This window comes from Accipiter gentilis, chromosome 14, assembly GCF_929443795.1.
Source record: "Accipiter gentilis chromosome 14, bAccGen1.1, whole genome shotgun sequence".
Taxonomy (NCBI): Eukaryota; Metazoa; Chordata; class Aves; order Accipitriformes; family Accipitridae; genus Astur; species Astur gentilis.
In genome coordinates this window covers 19072095-19088345 of record NC_064893.1, presented here as the reverse complement: position 1 = coordinate 19088345, position 16251 = coordinate 19072095, and the positions used below count along the sequence as shown (strand labels likewise).

The window sequence follows — 16251 nt, the reverse complement described above, 5'->3', positions numbered from 1 at the left end:
GATATTAATAGCAATAACACTTTGTGACAATGGGTTTTTCAGATCAGGCTCTGTTTGAGGTCTAACGAAGGCAGATGAATGTGCAAAGTTTGACAGGGCTGATTGTTGTAAATCTCGTGCTCTGGGGATCTGAGGAGGCATTAAGAAAACGGTGCTTCGTTTGGGAAAGATGAGCTTTTAAAATGGTTTGAATGGGACCGTTGTGGTGTCTCAGGCACTGAAAAGAAATTGGGTTGTATCTGCTGGGGAGACGCTGCAAGTTTGGTGACGAAATGTCTTAATTTTTGTAGGAAACAACAGAATTAAATCCTGCTTTAAGTGAAAAAGCCAATTCAGCCTTAACTGTAAAGCTGCTAGCAATGACGCCACAATATATGAAATATAATAATTATGATAATTAATAAAGATAATAATACAGTAAAACCTTGCTAATTCATACTAATGACTCAGAGGCTGCTTACTAATTACTGAATTTTGTGGATAAACAAGCCAGAATAATGCATTATAAAATACACTTTGTTCCATTATTTTGACAACTCTCGTTTAGTTTTAATTATTTATACTTCATAATATACTAGTTACTCTGCTTGGGAGGGTTTTACAAAAATAATGAAGGTCTAATAATTTGACATGTCAGTTCAGGATTTGCTGAAACAGGGAGGGAGGAAAACCAGTCCTTTCTGGATGTGTGCAAATCAGGAAGAGCGTAGATCAGCTGAACACAGATCTTCAAAGTTGTAATGCAAAATATTATACGTCTCTATAATGCCTTTGACCGGGAGCCTCCGGAGCAGCTCGCCTCGTGCAGAAATCCCGCAAACCGACCTGCTTCGCTGCTAAACACAGAAGGATCGATGCTGATTCTCCAGAAAAATCATATGGTTTGGAAAATAATAATGAATGTGAAGTAGTTTTTGTGCCCAAATCAATTTTTATCCTCAAATCCATTTTTTCCACTATCACGAGGGCTAAAAGCTTGTTTTTAATTTAAATGAGAGCCACGATTTTTACTTGATTCCCGGACCTGGCAATCCCTCGAAACCCCAGCCCGCCTCCCCACTCCCAAATTTGGCAGGAGCTGGCCACACACACTCTTGCAATGAAAGAGCCTTGTGGAAGAACTCAGCATTTATTTAGCTTCATTTTCCAGCTACAGAGAGTCCTGTAGGGTGCATGTTGCAACTGTGCCTTCATAATCATGATTTTTTTTTAAAAAAAGGCCATTTCCATCAGAGATTTGCCAGAAAACTGACTCTATCGGCCCTGTCCTAGCTGTCTGTGAGCAGACGGATCGGTTGCAGTAACTCACTGTATCCGGGAATGGAATAACGTACTGCAAAAACGCTCCATATACAATATTCTTTTCCACAGGGCTGGTTTTCTAAGGGCCCTGTTGCGAGAGGTGCAGAAGGGAGCGGGAGAGCGCAGAGCCAGCGCTGGCGCGGCGGAAAGGGGGGAGTCCCGCACGCCCCCGGGGCTGCCAGCCAGGGCTCGGGGCATCCTCCCTCCCCATTTGCTAGATTTGGGCTTTCCGTGGGGGGCAGCCCTGCAAGCCCCGGCCCGTGGGGAGTCAGACGGGGATGGGAGGGCGGCTGACCGGCCGCGGAAGGGTGCTGCCCTTCCGACCGTGGGGTCCTTAAAGACGGAGAGGTGTAGATCGCCGGGCGGCCTGGGAGGCTGTAGGTCTCCACGCCTCGGGGAGCAGGAAGCCAACACCGGTGTCAGAGGCCGAGACCGGCTTTTCTCTCCCGCGTGGGAGAGTCCGTGGGGAGACGCAGGCCTTCCACAAGCGGCGTCTCTGTGCCGGGGTCATATTTAGGGTGGTTCAGCGTGACGGAAAGCGCCCTTCTTCAGGCGGTGGGCGCCGGGGGCTGCGCAGGGGGAAAAGGCGGCTGCTTGGCAGCGTCCTGTGTCGGGAGGAGGTCGGAACCGGGCACAGTGTTTCGGGGGGTGGGGGGGGCAGAGAAGCTGTGACAGGGTCCCCACCAGGGAGCGGGAACCGGAGTCACACCCGGTCTCCCGGTTCCCCGGCGGCTCTTGCAGCCCTCCCCTCCCCGGCTCGGCTGGGGAGCGGGGAGGGGGGGGGGGGGAGGTCCCGTTTTCCTCCCTTTCCAGGCGGCCTCGGAGGGGCTCCGGCCCCGCCGCCCCGAGGTGCCTCAGCACCCTCCGGCGCCGGCAGCGGGGCGGGGGCGGCCCAGCCGCCGGGGGGGGGGGGGGGGGCGCGGAGAGCCGCCCGGCCCCGCCGCGAACAATAGCGGCCCCGGCGCGGGGCGGCGCGGAGCGGGGCGGGCCGGGGGCCGCCGCCCGCCCCCCCGCCGCCGCCGCCGCCGCCGCCCGCCCTCTCCCCGCCCCCCGCGCCAGAGGCACCGCCGCCGCCGCAGCCGGGTCCATGCCCGCTGGAGCCCCCGCCTGCCGCCGCCCGCAGCCCCGGCATGGACGTTAGGTTTTACCCCTCCGCCCCCACCGCCGTGGGCTCCCTGCCCGGCGCCGACCCCACTTGCCTCGGGCCGCTGGATTATTATCACTGCAACAAGGTACCGGGGCGGAGCGGCTGGGTTGGGGGGGGGATTCGGGGGGGGGGGGGGGGCGGCGGCGGTGCCCGGCGGGGCTGCCCGGGTGGCTCCGCTCGGCTCGTCCCGCAACTTCTCCGCGGGGGGAGGAAGGAAAGTGCCGGCGGCGCCCGGCTCCTGCGGGAGGGAATTTTGAAAGTGGTCTGGAAGCGGCGCCGGCAGAGCCGTCGGGTGCCCGGGCGGCCCCGGCCCCGGCCCCGGCGCGGTGGCCCGCGGGGCGAGCGGGGCTGCGGGGCGGGAGGAGCCCGGGCGCGGGCCGCTGCTCGGCGGGGCGGGCTGGAAGCGGTCGCGGCCGGGAGGGAAACGGTGCGGGGTGAGCGGCGGCTCTTTGGGGCTGTTTGTTCGTGCGTTCGTTTCGAGCGGCGGGTCTGTGTAAGATTTTCCCTCCGGGAGCGTTTGGCCCGAAGCGGTGTAGGTAGGTTTGGGGTTTTTTTTGTTGCTGTTGCGGTTGTTGTCGGGCACTTTTCTTCTGTTGGTTGTGGTGGTTTTGCACCCTCTTCGCAAGGCTCTGCGGAGCCGCTAGGCTGGGGTCGCTGGTACCTCCGGAGAGGGGGCTCCGGCTCCGTCCCTCGCCTCCGGCCCCCCCCCCGCCTGCCCTCCCCCGGCGCTGAGGCTCCTGTCAAGTGCGGCAGCCAGCTCCCGGGGCTGGGGGGGGCGGTGTGTGCGTTCCCCAAGACCTGCAACACGGCGAGCAAAGCTCCCTAACCTACATTTTCCCCGCTCGCTGCAGCTGCAAGGCAAAGCACCCTGTTGTTGTAAGGGGAGGGGGGTATTTGAGAGAGCCGGAGGTGCTGTAGGAAATTTCCTTCATCCGAGAGAAGGCGAAGTGGCGGGGACAGATGCTGTACTTCGGGGATAAAGAGTTCTCTGCGACTGTTGCCTTCCTCGCGTGTAGGTAAATAACGCCGATGTTTCGGCAGCAAAGCCGTAGGAAGCAGACCCGTTTGGAGAGAGGGAGGATCACCACGATAAGCTCCGAGACATAACCCTGGCTGCGTCCTCCCGGGCCAAATTCGGGTAATCGCGTTGAAAAAAAGTTAATAAAGGGAGAAAATGCTCTCCTGCGTTGGGACTGCAGCTCAGGGTGCCTTCGGCTCATCTTGCTGTTAGGATATTTCGGGATCAAACTCTTTATAAACAAGCAGAGGGAAACCTGTGTGGCTTCCTAGATGCAGCAAACTAATCTTTATGTATCAATAGATGTATTTAACTGTGCTCTGTCATTTGGGTTATTTGTCTCTTTTTATTAAGTTGTAGCAAACCTGATAGTTCTCACTTATTTTGAGATGCCTGATTGTGCTGAAAGGAAACAAATTTATTTCTCCTGTATCCCCGTACTGCTAGTTTCAAAATGTTTTGTTATCATTGCTGTTGCTCTTAAAATGCTAAATATGCTCTTAAAATACTAACGAGAGCTGGGTCACCTGGGAGCAGGTCATCTGTGCCGCTGAAACGTCAGCCCATAAAGTGGGCAAAAGCTGAAAGTCTGGGATTGTGTGAGCGTGTGCCGCTGGGAGCTGCAGCAACCCTCAAATCCTGCTGGCTTTAGGAACTCAATTTTACCAAGTTGTTAGACGTGAACATGATTTAGTTTGCCTTCCAGTTTTTCATGCGGGAGCTGGGGCTCGCAGTCGTGCAGGCAGTGCTGCAGACCCTTGCTGTGGGGCTGCGTGGTCCTGGCTTTCCCCCCAGCAGCTCCTGTCCGAGCCTTGGGGCACCCAGGGCCCCACGTCGTCAGCTCATCCCTGGCCTGAATCCCTGAGATTAGTCCCGGATTAGGCGGTCGCAATTGATCTGCGGGTCCTTGCTGTTGTGCGGTGCTGAGGATGGGGAGGTTGGAGGAAATCACCCCTTCTGGGTCTCCAGTGAGCGCAGCCCAGGAGAATGAGTGGGTGCGTTTCAGTGCTGGGTGCTGGCCAGGGTGGATGGGACACCGGAGAGGAGCACCCCAGGTACTGACCACTGCCACCAGATGCTGCTGTTGTCACTGCTACGGAGGATCTTAAGGCAGCAGGAGGAAGAAAGGAAGTGACTTACCCTTTTCTGATATTCAGGGCTTGGGTTTCTTCTTTTTTTTCTTTCCTCTTTTCTGTGTTATCAAATGTCATTTGCTTATGCACAGCGGTACGCGTTTGTCTGTGGGATGAGGCTGCTGGAATGAAGCCAGAGATGAAATGCGTTGACTTTGTTTTCCCGGCGAAATGTGGTTGTAACAGCCGTAACTTCAGCATCAAAAGGTGGCCCAGTGCGGAGCAGGCAGAGGTATCACCTGCTGCCTTTGCTTAGGAGAACTTCTCCGGCCGGTGTGGGGTGGCGCACAGCTGAGGATCGCCACCGGCACGCTGTCATCTTGTGCTCGCTATGGAGAGTGCTGTCTGAGGGCAGCCGCTTCTTGGAGCCACATGGGACCCTCCGGGAAACTCCAAAAGCTCACACTGGTCCCAACTCCATCCCTCCTGTCTGGTGCTGGTGGCTCGACCCAGAGCCCGGCTAAGACGGTGTCTGCCTCAAAACATTTTCACTTTAAAAAGCTACAGACCAGGATAGGGTGGACTGGAAAAATCAGAAGTTCTCCCACTATTGCACGCAGGTATCCTGGATGAAATCCATCTCTAGGAAGAACCTGGGCAAGGAGCACTTACAGGCTCTTTGCTGTCCTCCTGCTTTGCTGAGTTTATGGAGGGGCTTTAAAGCCCTTTGATTTAAAGGGCTTGTTTTGTTCGGGTTCGGCTTTTTTTTTTTTTTCCCCCAAAGGTCTGCTTTGTTTATTTATTTAGGGAGGAGGCAGAGAAGCCAGGAAAGAGTGTGCCCTGTCACTGTGTATAAATAACTTGCTGAGAGCACAGCAGAGCTCTGTCCGTGCGCCCATTGCCAGTGAGCTTGCTGGGTAGATGTGCTTTAGCCCAAAGCATCCTGAAATGTTAATGTAATTGTTTTGTGCACTTGCTAAACATGATATTGTTACTGTGAGGTCTCCGATCTCGCCTGTGTGCTGCAGTAAGCCACAATTTCTCTTTGCAGCTACAGAGATGCCTATTGCATATCAGCATTTCCATTTTTAAAAGGACAAGGGATGTTTAGAGGGATAATGAAATGAGTGTATGTTCAGCCGAGGGCCCCCCAGAAGGGGGGCATTTGCACCCTTCCTTTAACTGCTTCGGGGGCATCCCTGTTTTCCCTCAAAGGGCTGGCCACTGGGAGGGACCAGTGCAGGGGAGCGAGGGACTGGACACCCATGGGTAGAGAACAGGGTCCCTCATGCCCCGGCAGGCAGGGTGAGAAGGAGCCTTCCCCTCTGCTAACTGCGTTTGGTGAGGAGTTTTTATGCATTGGGCATGCTGGTGGCATTGAAGCAGGGAATAATGGCCTTCCCCAGGTAAACCAGTCCCCATCATGGGTGATCCGGCATGGAACAGCTTGCCATGGCAGCTGGGAAGCAGAGCCAATCCCAAACTTCCCGGTGCCCGGGAGCTGCCGCTCACAGCCTGGACTACTGATGCTCCTTGGCAGGAATTTTCGGGTTGCACTGGGCTTGGCCCAAGGTGCAAGGGTGATAAGGAGGGACACCTTCCCGAAGCCACCTGAAAGCGTCCCTAAGGGCATGCTGCAACAAGCATTTCCCGTGTTGGGGTGCTAGCCCCTCGCCTCCTTCCCATGGGCCGGATCCAGGACCTGCTCCATCGTTGGGACTACACAGAAGAAACACCTCTTGTGCATTAGGCTGTGTCTGTACGGCAGCTGTGTGGGGCTGGGGAGGTTCAGCTGACAGTGGTACCATCTCCGCAAGGAGCTCTCATCCAAACCGTGACCCCCACCTCTGTTGCCAGCCACCTGAGCCCCGCTGAAGGGAGCACCTACCTCCATTTAGGATTCCTCTTTTAAATCTGGGTCTAAAGCCACTTTTTCTCTCCTCTCTGGCCTTTTCCCTGGGACATTGGTACCTGCTGCAGACCCTCCTCCTGCTCCCTTGCTGGGGAAGCGAAGCTTTCACGGTGCCTTGCTGCTGCCTGGGTGTTGTGGTGGTGTTACGAGGCTGGGGCAGCATGTTCCTGCACCACGTAAGGGGCCTGTTGGTCTGTGGTAGGGTATTTTCACACCCCTCCAGTTGCTTCATGAAAATGTGGGGATTCTTCCCACTTAAACTCTAGTGAGACTCTCTGCATCTGTATTTTACAGTAAGTAAACCACGGAAAAAAACATACAGCTTAGTAACACAGGGGCTCATTCTGCTCTTAGCAGAGCTTTAGCACCAGGTTCTGGTATGCTGGCTGATATACCAGCATGGAAGGATTTTCCCAGATCTTAAATTGTGTGGGTCCACAAAGTACAGGAGGGAGTTTTTGCTTCTTAGCCCAGGCAAGATTGCTTTTGCAAGGGAGGCATACAATAGGAATCCTGCCTGAGCACAGTACCGCATGCTCTTTCATGCAGCGTTTGCAGTGATGCTGTGCTGTGATGCACGAGGAGTGATCCTGCTCCTTACTCCCTAGGGGCAACTTTGGGGAGTGAATTAACTTCTCTCTATTCTTCCTGTGGAAATAAATTTAAATATTAAATTCTTCTTAGTTCTTTCTGGTGTTTTGATGATCAGACTTGGTTAGCACGATGCCTAATTTCCACTTAGGGCAATGATTGATGGGGAGGGGGAGGAAGACCCAGCCTGGGAATACCTCATCCTTGCATAGCAAGCACACTACTGTGACACCAGGAGTGCTTGTGGTCCTTGGGAACCTCCAGCATCTCTGGCAGTTAATGGGAGACGTGTGCTGGAGAGCCCTATTAACCCTGTAGCATTTCTGTAGGACTCAATAGCACCATCAAAACTTGTCCCAGATCTTTCTAATAGGGCTCTGTGGCTTTGCATCTCCAAGCCCACCCTGCCTCTTGCCTTTTAGGCTGTTAAATTGACAAAAACTATTTTGCCAATATACCATCATAAATTATGGATAATTAAAATCTACTAGTCATGAGATGAGTATTAATCTGCAACCAATGCTCTCTTCTTCTTTTAAGAACCCTTCAGAAATGGGATCTGAGCTGCTGGTGTGAGCCCAGGTCAATGTAGCAAATGCATTTCTGTGGAACATTCTGTTTTGTTTCGACTTTTACCATAAATTGTACGTTGCAGTGATAAACATGGTCCCTTTTTCATCATTCCAGAACTGCTTTGCCATTCTGGAAGATAAAATATATTCTCTTCCTTTCTACTTTCTAAGCCAACTCTGTTTTGAAGTAGCATAAATCTTTCTTTGGAGATGGGGGATTTTGGATGGAGAAGAAAGTCCAGCAAAGTTTTAATTTGGGGCCCATTTTCTTCTCATTTGGCAGGCAGCTCCTGTTGATTTGCAAATGTGGATTATTTTTTTTAGGCTCTGAATATGGGCAAGGGCTTCCTCTGAAAAGCGTTTGAGCTACTCAGTGGGACAACCCTGTGTTCTCCAGAGTGATCTTTGACGGGTTGCATGGCAGAAAGCATTTGAAGCTCCATTTTGCCTTGGGCTTTAAGTCGGGGATTGGGAGCTAAATAATGAATGTCCATCCATTCATAGAAGTTGTTGTTCTCACTGTATGCACAGAGGGATGGCTTTAATCAGGTTGGGTTTGGAACAATGGGAGATATTTTGAAGACTGGTCTGACTTGTATATAACAACGTGTTTGTTGGGGCCTGATCCGTGAAAGTTCCTGTAGCGCAGGAAACATCAAGAGACCAAAAGTTCAGGATCAAAATCTTGCAAGTTTCTTGGATTTATTTATGATGCTTCAAATCAATTATAAACATTGTCCCCTAAATCAGTGGTCCAAAGCCTATTGCCTGTTACGCCGCCATAACCACAGGGTAAATCCATGAACAGCTCCGGACTTCTATCTCTGAGCTTGCAATGGGCACCGGGATCAGTTTTTGCATCCGTAATGGAGAAAACATTCTGTTGATAAATTGTATTTTGTTTGTAGCGGACCAGAGCATGCTATAGCTTGCATAGTGCCTGGCTGCTGCTCGCTCCGGAGCGGTGGGGAGAGCACCTGTAACCCTTGCAGAGCTCTTTCAGGGCCCTGCTTTTGCTAGTTGTAAGAATGGGTGCTGCCACCTCCTTCCCTGGGGGTTGTTGCCACTGTCATCGTATTTCTGCAGTATTTGCAGAAAAATCTCTATTTTCATTCTGCCACCACTTTGCATCTCTGCAAAGCAAGGAGCTGGATGCAAGGAGCAGGAGGTGAGGACTGGCCGGGCAGGAGCGTGCTGTGGTGGGGGAGCATCATCCCCTCTAGGTGCACAATGCTTCCCTATTACCTTTGTGCTCATCTGTTTTTTTACAAAATGAGCTCCAAATGCTTTTACCATAAGTTGGGTTATATCTTTCAGTATAAATGAAGCATATAATTGTGTTTTCCTAACAGCTCTACATTAAAAATAAGTTATTGTGCTGCTAATGTGTTTTCCTTGACAATTTTCCATCCAGTGAGTGCAAGGCTTCTGTCTGAAGCTGTTGTGTACCACCTTCTCTACCTGTTCTTTACATTTTATTCAGCATTTCTAAAGTCGGGGTAAAGCGTTAGCGTGATTCCACCTTTGATACCATTAACTCCTAATTGGAGGTTTGAACTCTAATGTTCCACCTTCGTGATTTTACACACACATTTTCATATAATTAAAGCTTATACTTGGGGATGCACAGTTCAGCTGCAGGGGGAAGAACTTATTGAAATAAGTGCTAATCAAACCTTTTTTTTTTTTTTTTTTTAAGTGATTGAAAATAGTGTTACATTGCCTGATTTTGCACTTATATGACCAGATTTAAATATTTTAATCATCTGCATTCCCCCCCCCCCCCCTTTCTATTGTTTCCCTCTGGTGGTTTTGTTCTGATGGATGCCATTTCTTCTTTGAAAAATGGCATTGGCTGCTGCGTTGCCTGCAGGCGAAATGTTTGCATTATGCCACAGAATATCTCTCCTCCGCCGTAATCTTTTGCATAGATTGGTTGACCTCTGCAGATATAACTAAGTCTCTTCCTGATGACTGTGTGATTTCGGTTCAGCTCTGTGGTGAATGTAGCTGTTAGGTAAGTGTTAAATTAGGGCCCTGGACCGGTAATCGTTATTATGGAAAGATTATTTGAGCATCGGTTTATGCTGGTTGCTGCATATGGCTTGTGAGGAACCTTATCTGCAGAAATCAGGTGACTCTTGGTCTGAGGCAGTTTCTTGACCTCTAATTATAGCCTGGGCACAGGAGGCTGGATTGCATGAGTGTTTAAAATGTAGCTATTTTAATATTTTTTTTCCTGTTGGTTTAAGGACCCAGCCTCTTGCTCTCATGGTGCTTTTTTCTTGCCTTTTGTTTTTTCTTTTCTTCTGTGTTTCTAAGGATCTCATAACTTAGCAGGAGATAGAAAAGGACGATGGCAGTATGGAGACCTATTCCCAAGTGAGGTGGTTGATAAAACTTGCTGCGGCTCTGCCCTGAGCCTCTCCTCCCCGCTCCTGATGTGCATCTTCGTTTCCACGCGGCTGAAACCACCAACCCTGCGGAGAAGGGCTGGGGCAGCCCCTGCTCCGAAACGGGCAGCCCTGGCAAAACGGTGCTCAGGGGAGATGGATGGAGGAGCGAGCACCGGGCGTGCTGGCACATGCCACCCTCGCCTCTGGTGACGTGCCACGTGCCACCGTCCTCTCTGTCACCCTGGTTGTATTTTCACCCAGGACCGGGCTGCCTGTGCCCCTTGGATCCTGTTCCAACTTGGCGGTGGTGAGGAGCTTTTTTTTTTTTAAATCAGATTAGCTGGATCGCATTAGCAGGTTTTCCTCACCACAAAACGTACTGATGACTCAGAGTTTCCATTCCCGTCTGGACTTGTCAGGGAGGCTCCGTCCCCTTTCTCCCCGGCTGTCTGTGTGCCACGCTTCTCTTCTCCTCCCCGCTCCGCTCCACTTTAGAAGAAAACCATCATCTTCATCTCCTTCTGCTTGCAGGGTGGAGACTGTGCTTGCCTGTGGTCAGGGTTGAGACATAAGGGCTGCGTTGTGGCTCTGCCATTTATCCTCTGCGTGAACTGGCCTAGGACTCTGTCTCCAGAAGCAGTGGGTCATTTCGGGGTACCCCAGGCATGTGGGGGTTATTTTTACAAAGAATCGGAGACATCTTGAGTGCTGAGCATCCATTGCACAAGACCCAGGTCCCCAGAGAGGTGCAAGCAGAGCCTGGGACACCCCAGAAGGCTTCCCTCTTCCAAAGACGTCAATCTCCACCTATGGAAGAGTTTGACCTTTCCAGTCTGATTTACCCAGTAGTTTATTCCCTGAGCACCTCCTCCCCCCCCCGCCCGGGGAAGGTGGCAGACCTGTAGGAGGAGTTATTAATTCTTAACTCCTCATTAGGAGTTATTAAGCCATTTGAAAACCCTCATATGCCAGAGTTTTAATGTGAAGGGTGACCGTGTGTAGGGGAGGAGATGGGGCAGGTGATGGTCACGGAGAACTTGGCCTCACGTGGTGCTGGTCTCACACCAGCTTGCTGTCCGTGTGGGGAACTGGTGGACCTCAGTCCTGTTCCAACAGCGTGCAGGCTGAGCTCCTTTCCCCCCCCAAAAGCTGATCTCTGGGTCAGTGATGAGCTGGGTCATTCCACCTCTACCGTCACCTTTCCATTACACCATGGGGAAGATGCTGCCAGGGGCCCAGGGACCTTGGGGGTGCTGCAGCTGGGGGAGGACGACGTGGTCTGCTGAAGGTTGGCTTATCCAAATCCAGTGCTGCTGTACCCGCAGAGGTGTTCGTGGGCTTTGGGTCTCCCAGGCTGATGCTGCTTGCTAGCTCTGAATTAAAAGACTTTTTGTTTCAGTGCTTACAGCTACTTAACCCTAAAAATAAAGGTACATCTTTTTCTCTGTCAAAAAGTAACTGTTTAGATCCATTCCATGTTTCTCATTTTTCATGGGCGCTTCTTTGAACTGTGGGTTTTTATATGGTGAGCCATCTCAGCACAGCGTGCCTGCCGTGGAAGAATGATGTATTTTTAGGGAATTAGATTTCTAGTCCCTGGTGTCAGAAGAGGGACAGTGTGCCCTGGAGTCATTAGCGAAAAGGAAAGCAACATCGACAGTGTGGAAATTAAATTTATGAAAACTTTAGAGGAAGTTTTGTATGGAAACACTTAATTGAATTATCTTGGTTTGTCTCAGTTTATGCAATGGGCACAAAAAAGCGTCTGGATATCATCTGAAGAAGAAAAAGCAGCAATAGTGGGGGGGGGGACGACAGGGATGCGGGACATGAACCACAGAAGCTGGGGCTTGTTGTAGCACTGGGAAATGTGTGTTCCTGCTGATAGGATCCTGCTCTGTTTCTCTGTTTAAAACCCAGGGAGGCAACTTTTCCCCTGATGCGTTATCTTGTCTTTAAATAGCATTCAAAGGAGAAGAAGAATGTGCTGTTAAAAAATATCAAACTTTTGGGAACGGCTGGCAGACTTTACCACTGATAAGCATTGTTGATTGAAGATCAAACAGCCCTTGAAAGCAGAAGAAAAACCTTCCAACAAGCACCATGGATCTAGCCCTGCAGCCAGACAGTGAGGTCACGGCAGGCTTCACTCTGTATATTTAGGAACCTGCACTGGAATTATGGTCTGGTCTCCTCTACCCCAGACAGTTGTTGGCGACATGGTGGTTTTAAACCTGATAAATCTCTTAAAGCTGAGAACAACATTTATTAGATGCCAAGAAAACCAGAGTCATGTTTTCATTATTAGGTGGTAGGTTTGGTGTCCCTCCCCCCACTGAAGATAAAGAGTCTCTGCCTAGGAGGAAAGACTGCAGGTCATAAAGTGAACTGAAGACTAGTGGCATGTGTTTTTTAATTAATTGACAACCTGCATTTCTGTGTCAAGGTGGCATATTAATTGTGGGTGACCATCTGTTTGCAAACCAGATAGTTCTGTAGTGGCTGTGCCAAACGGTACATGCGGAGTATTTAACTGTTTGATTTAAATCAGACCAGAGTGTAGGTTTTATGAAAACTATATTAAATCAGTTTTTCCACTTAAGAGTTGGGCTTTGAAAAGGGGAAAAATATTACTGAAATGATCTTTTTAGCGTCATAAACTTGCAGCCCTTTGAGTAAGGTGGTTGGCATGTAGTGGCCTTCTTCTGGGGGAGGCCAAACGCTGGTGGGAATAACAGCATGTAACTTCAGTCATCTGTGGAAGTGGGGTACCAGATTTGTATGAGAGTGCAAATGAAACAAATATATGTTTAAAATCATAAAATAGCTTAGGCTGGAAGGGACCTCTGGAAGTGTATTTAAAATAATTCCAATAGTACCTTCTGGGATTAAGATGGCAGGAGAGAAAAATATCAATATACAGCCTGCACCAACTACGAGCCATGGCTTTTCTGCTCTGATACAGTGAGAGTCTCAGTGGTGATGGCTGCAATCAAATGCTAAATAGGAAGTTTGTAATAAAAAGGGCTTTAGTTAGAATTAATAAAATGTGAAATGCCTCATTCCTTGGAAAACATGCGGTATTGACTGAGATTTAGAAACACATCCTGTAGGAGCACGAATCCAGATTGCGGGCTCCAGAGCTGGCTCCGGCATCCTTTCCCTGCATGTGTTACTATTCCTGTTAGAGTGCAGGGCTCCGTTTATTTTATTTTTTTGGCTGGAAAGGTCATAGTGTGCAAGTTTGAGAGGAAATTAGTGAAGAGCTGGAAAGAAGGGCAGCCTTGTACAAAATTATCATCTGCTTCTCCCAGTCGTGCACCTTGCCATGCCTTGTGTGGCAGTGGGATGACACCCCGCACATGCGACTTCCCTGCTCTGAGGCTGTGGGCTGTGCTGGAGTCACATGAAGTCCCTTTGTAATATTCCTGCGATGTCCAGCTGGACTGAAAATTGTTTTCATTTTGGTGTTGACAGTATCTAAGGGCTAACTTCCTGAAGGTGGGGTGCTGCACACTAAACCTGTGTGATAGAGAAGAACAAGTGTAACGCTGGGTCCTCTATAAGCTCCCAGAGCAGAGACCGAGTACTGAATTTCAGGGGATATAGGCAGGACGTAAACGTAAAGATGAGGTAGTCATTAGCAAAATAGGATCCTTGTATCACAGGGAAATCCAAGTTTATCATGGAAACTTTTCTGATTTGGGCTGAGTTTGATTAATTTTAAGTCCTGCTATCCAGAGCTGTTCTCCACGAGCTGTATGTGAAGCCATAGATGCAGTTCCCATTTGTGGGCAAGCACTGCTCTAAGTTAATTGGCTGGGAAATGTGGATTTCAACATTCTTGTCTTGTGGAATTGTCTTATGTTCTGAAGCTCGGCTGGGGCTTCTCCTTTTCCCCCAGAGCTGTAAATCTTGGGTAGCTCAGAGGCAGGAAGAGCATGCTTCTGGATCTGGGGCTTTAGCTTGTGTCACTGTCATCATGCCATGAACATGGGGATGGTGCCAGCTTGGAAGGGATCCTCTGCTTGGCAAAAAAAGGTCTCGAGAGCAGGCTGCCTCCTTGCTTAGCTCAGTTATAGTAGGAAGGCTGCAGGACCCAGAAGTTTCTGAGGAGCTGCTGCGACTTTTCCCATCACCAGGTCGCCAGGCCAGAGTGCCAAGGGACCAGACATCCTCAGATGCTGTGAAATAGGGCTGCTCGTTGCCATCCTGTTCTCTGAGCGTGGCTGTGTGCATTGCGGCTGCTCCCAGCGGCAATGTGGGACGTACAGCAAGACAGGGGCTAGCTGGGCCACCTGAAACTGGTGGCCTCATCCCTTTGCCGGAGCTGGAGCCACTAGAGAGACCAAGAGGGAGATCCAGCCTTCTTGAGGGTTTCTGCTGTATTTGTTTGGGTATAAACAAAACCTCCTGTACTGCTAACCCAGCAACGTCCAGGCTGAATTGACTTAAAAGTTACGATGTGAAGTTTGCAGGATTGGATGTTTCCGAGCGGAATGCCTGCCACTGTCGGTACTTTGCCTGATGCAGTGGAGCCAGGCTCCGCAGGGCTGGTTAGCCCACGCGATCGGTGCTTTGGGTCCCTGCCCGGGCGTCGCTGAGCTCTGCAATTAGCGTCCGCGGGACCGGAGGCTGCTCAGCGGGAGCTGCTCAGACCTCACAGCTTGGAGCCCTGTGCAAGACTGCTTTCCCTTCGCTGTGTTTAAGTGGCACAAGCTTGACTGGAGTGCCTTAATAAAGCAGAAAGCTTAGTCCGACGAGGGTGGGAAGGAGGTGAAAGAGGAAAGTGAAATTCCCTGCTCATCTCAGCTGCGATTTCAGGTTTCATTTCCCCTTGAGGAGGTTTCCCCTATTCCTCCCTGCTGTCCAAGTGTTGCTTCTGTTGTGTTTGTTATTTATTTTCTTTTTAGCCTGGGGGCTGCTGCGAGAGGTGTCTCTTTGCTCTGCCGGCTGTTCCTGATGCTTCGTTTTCCTTGCTAATACCAATTGTTTCTGCCAAAATCATTTGGTGGTGTTATGTAAACCTAGAATCACACGCTAACGCTCTAATCCGGGGCTCCTAAACACGCTGGATTGGATTCACCCCCGCATTGACTCTGCTGCTGTCAGGCATGTTGTGCCAGGGGTCCCCTTGGCTCAGCAGCCACTGGGGGTGGGATGACACTGGTCATGACACCCACAGCCGTCTGAGCCAATATCGCCGTTGTTGCTGGTAGTTTTAGCAGGAGGCATGAAAACACCCTGTAAGTCACTCATGGCTAGGATTTAAGCTGTTTGTAGAGCGTGATACCTGCACAGCGAAGCTTGGGTTTTGGCACTGGGGTCTGTGTTTCTGCTGTTGGGTTTGCAGCAGCGTTGGTGGATGTGGTTCTGTGCTAGCACCAACAACTGGCTTGCTGCATCTCTGCCCCATCACTGCCCAATGTCCAGTGCAAAGCCTGCCTGTGCAGTCCCCATGCTTGCTGGCAGCCAGCTGATGGGATTTGAACTCCCGGAGCATCTTCGTGGAGATACTGTGCTCCTGCAAAGGCTGCTGGATGGGCATCTCTTCCCCTATGCCAAATAGTGTGGGTCCTTCCTCTGAAGCATGCACGCTCTCTTGGTGGCAACTGGTTGTTTAGCTGGAAAGTGATATTAGCAAAGATCTTTCCAAGTGCTGCTTAATGTGACTTGGCAACCAGAATTAAAGAAAAAAAGAAGATATCCACCATTGCTGTATGCCCAACCTCTTCCCCATATACTCCACTGTTTTTTCAGAGATTAAAAAGAGATTAAATCCTGCTGAGCTGGCAGGTGATGCTGATGAATGTTTGGAGGGGATTAGGGTAAATCCATTCCTCCTTCTGATTTAGCTCAAGATTTGAATTCATTGATAAAATTTGCCCAGGTTACATCTCTGAAACCTCCTCTGAGCTTGTGAATCTGCAGAGGTGTCAATGAAGGCGAAAATTGTTTCTGGAGCAGAAAGGCTAATGAATTAACCTTTATAAGGTTGAGGAATTCTTAAGATAGCTGTACATCTATTCCTGTTGCAGTGTCCAATTAATCCGCACTGCCACAGAATAAAAGGGTGCCTGGGCTGGCTCCTTGGCTGGGGGAACTGGCCTGATGCTCCTGCTGTGCATGGACCTGCAACAACTGACTGCATGGCCAGGATGCCATGTTCATGTGTCCCTTGAGTTCCAGCTAAAAAAATGCCATCTCTCAAACTAGGAATGAAGTGGAATGGGTGCAGCT

The 16251-nt window shown here is 50.4% G+C and overlaps 1 protein-coding gene across 1 annotated transcript in view; it reads left to right on the top strand.

Annotated features, from left to right (window-relative positions):
* Positions 1 to 2362: 2362 nt before the first annotated feature.
* The window catches only part of TOX2 (TOX high mobility group box family member 2), a 158022-nt gene continuing 144133 nt past the window's right edge, over positions 2363 to 16251 (top strand). The window contains exon 1 of the mRNA XM_049817567.1: positions 2363 to 2534. Coding sequence (XP_049673524.1) covers positions 2433 to 2534 — 102 coding nt within the window. The 5' untranslated portion in view covers positions 2363 to 2432. The remainder of the gene's footprint in view (positions 2535 to 16251) is intronic.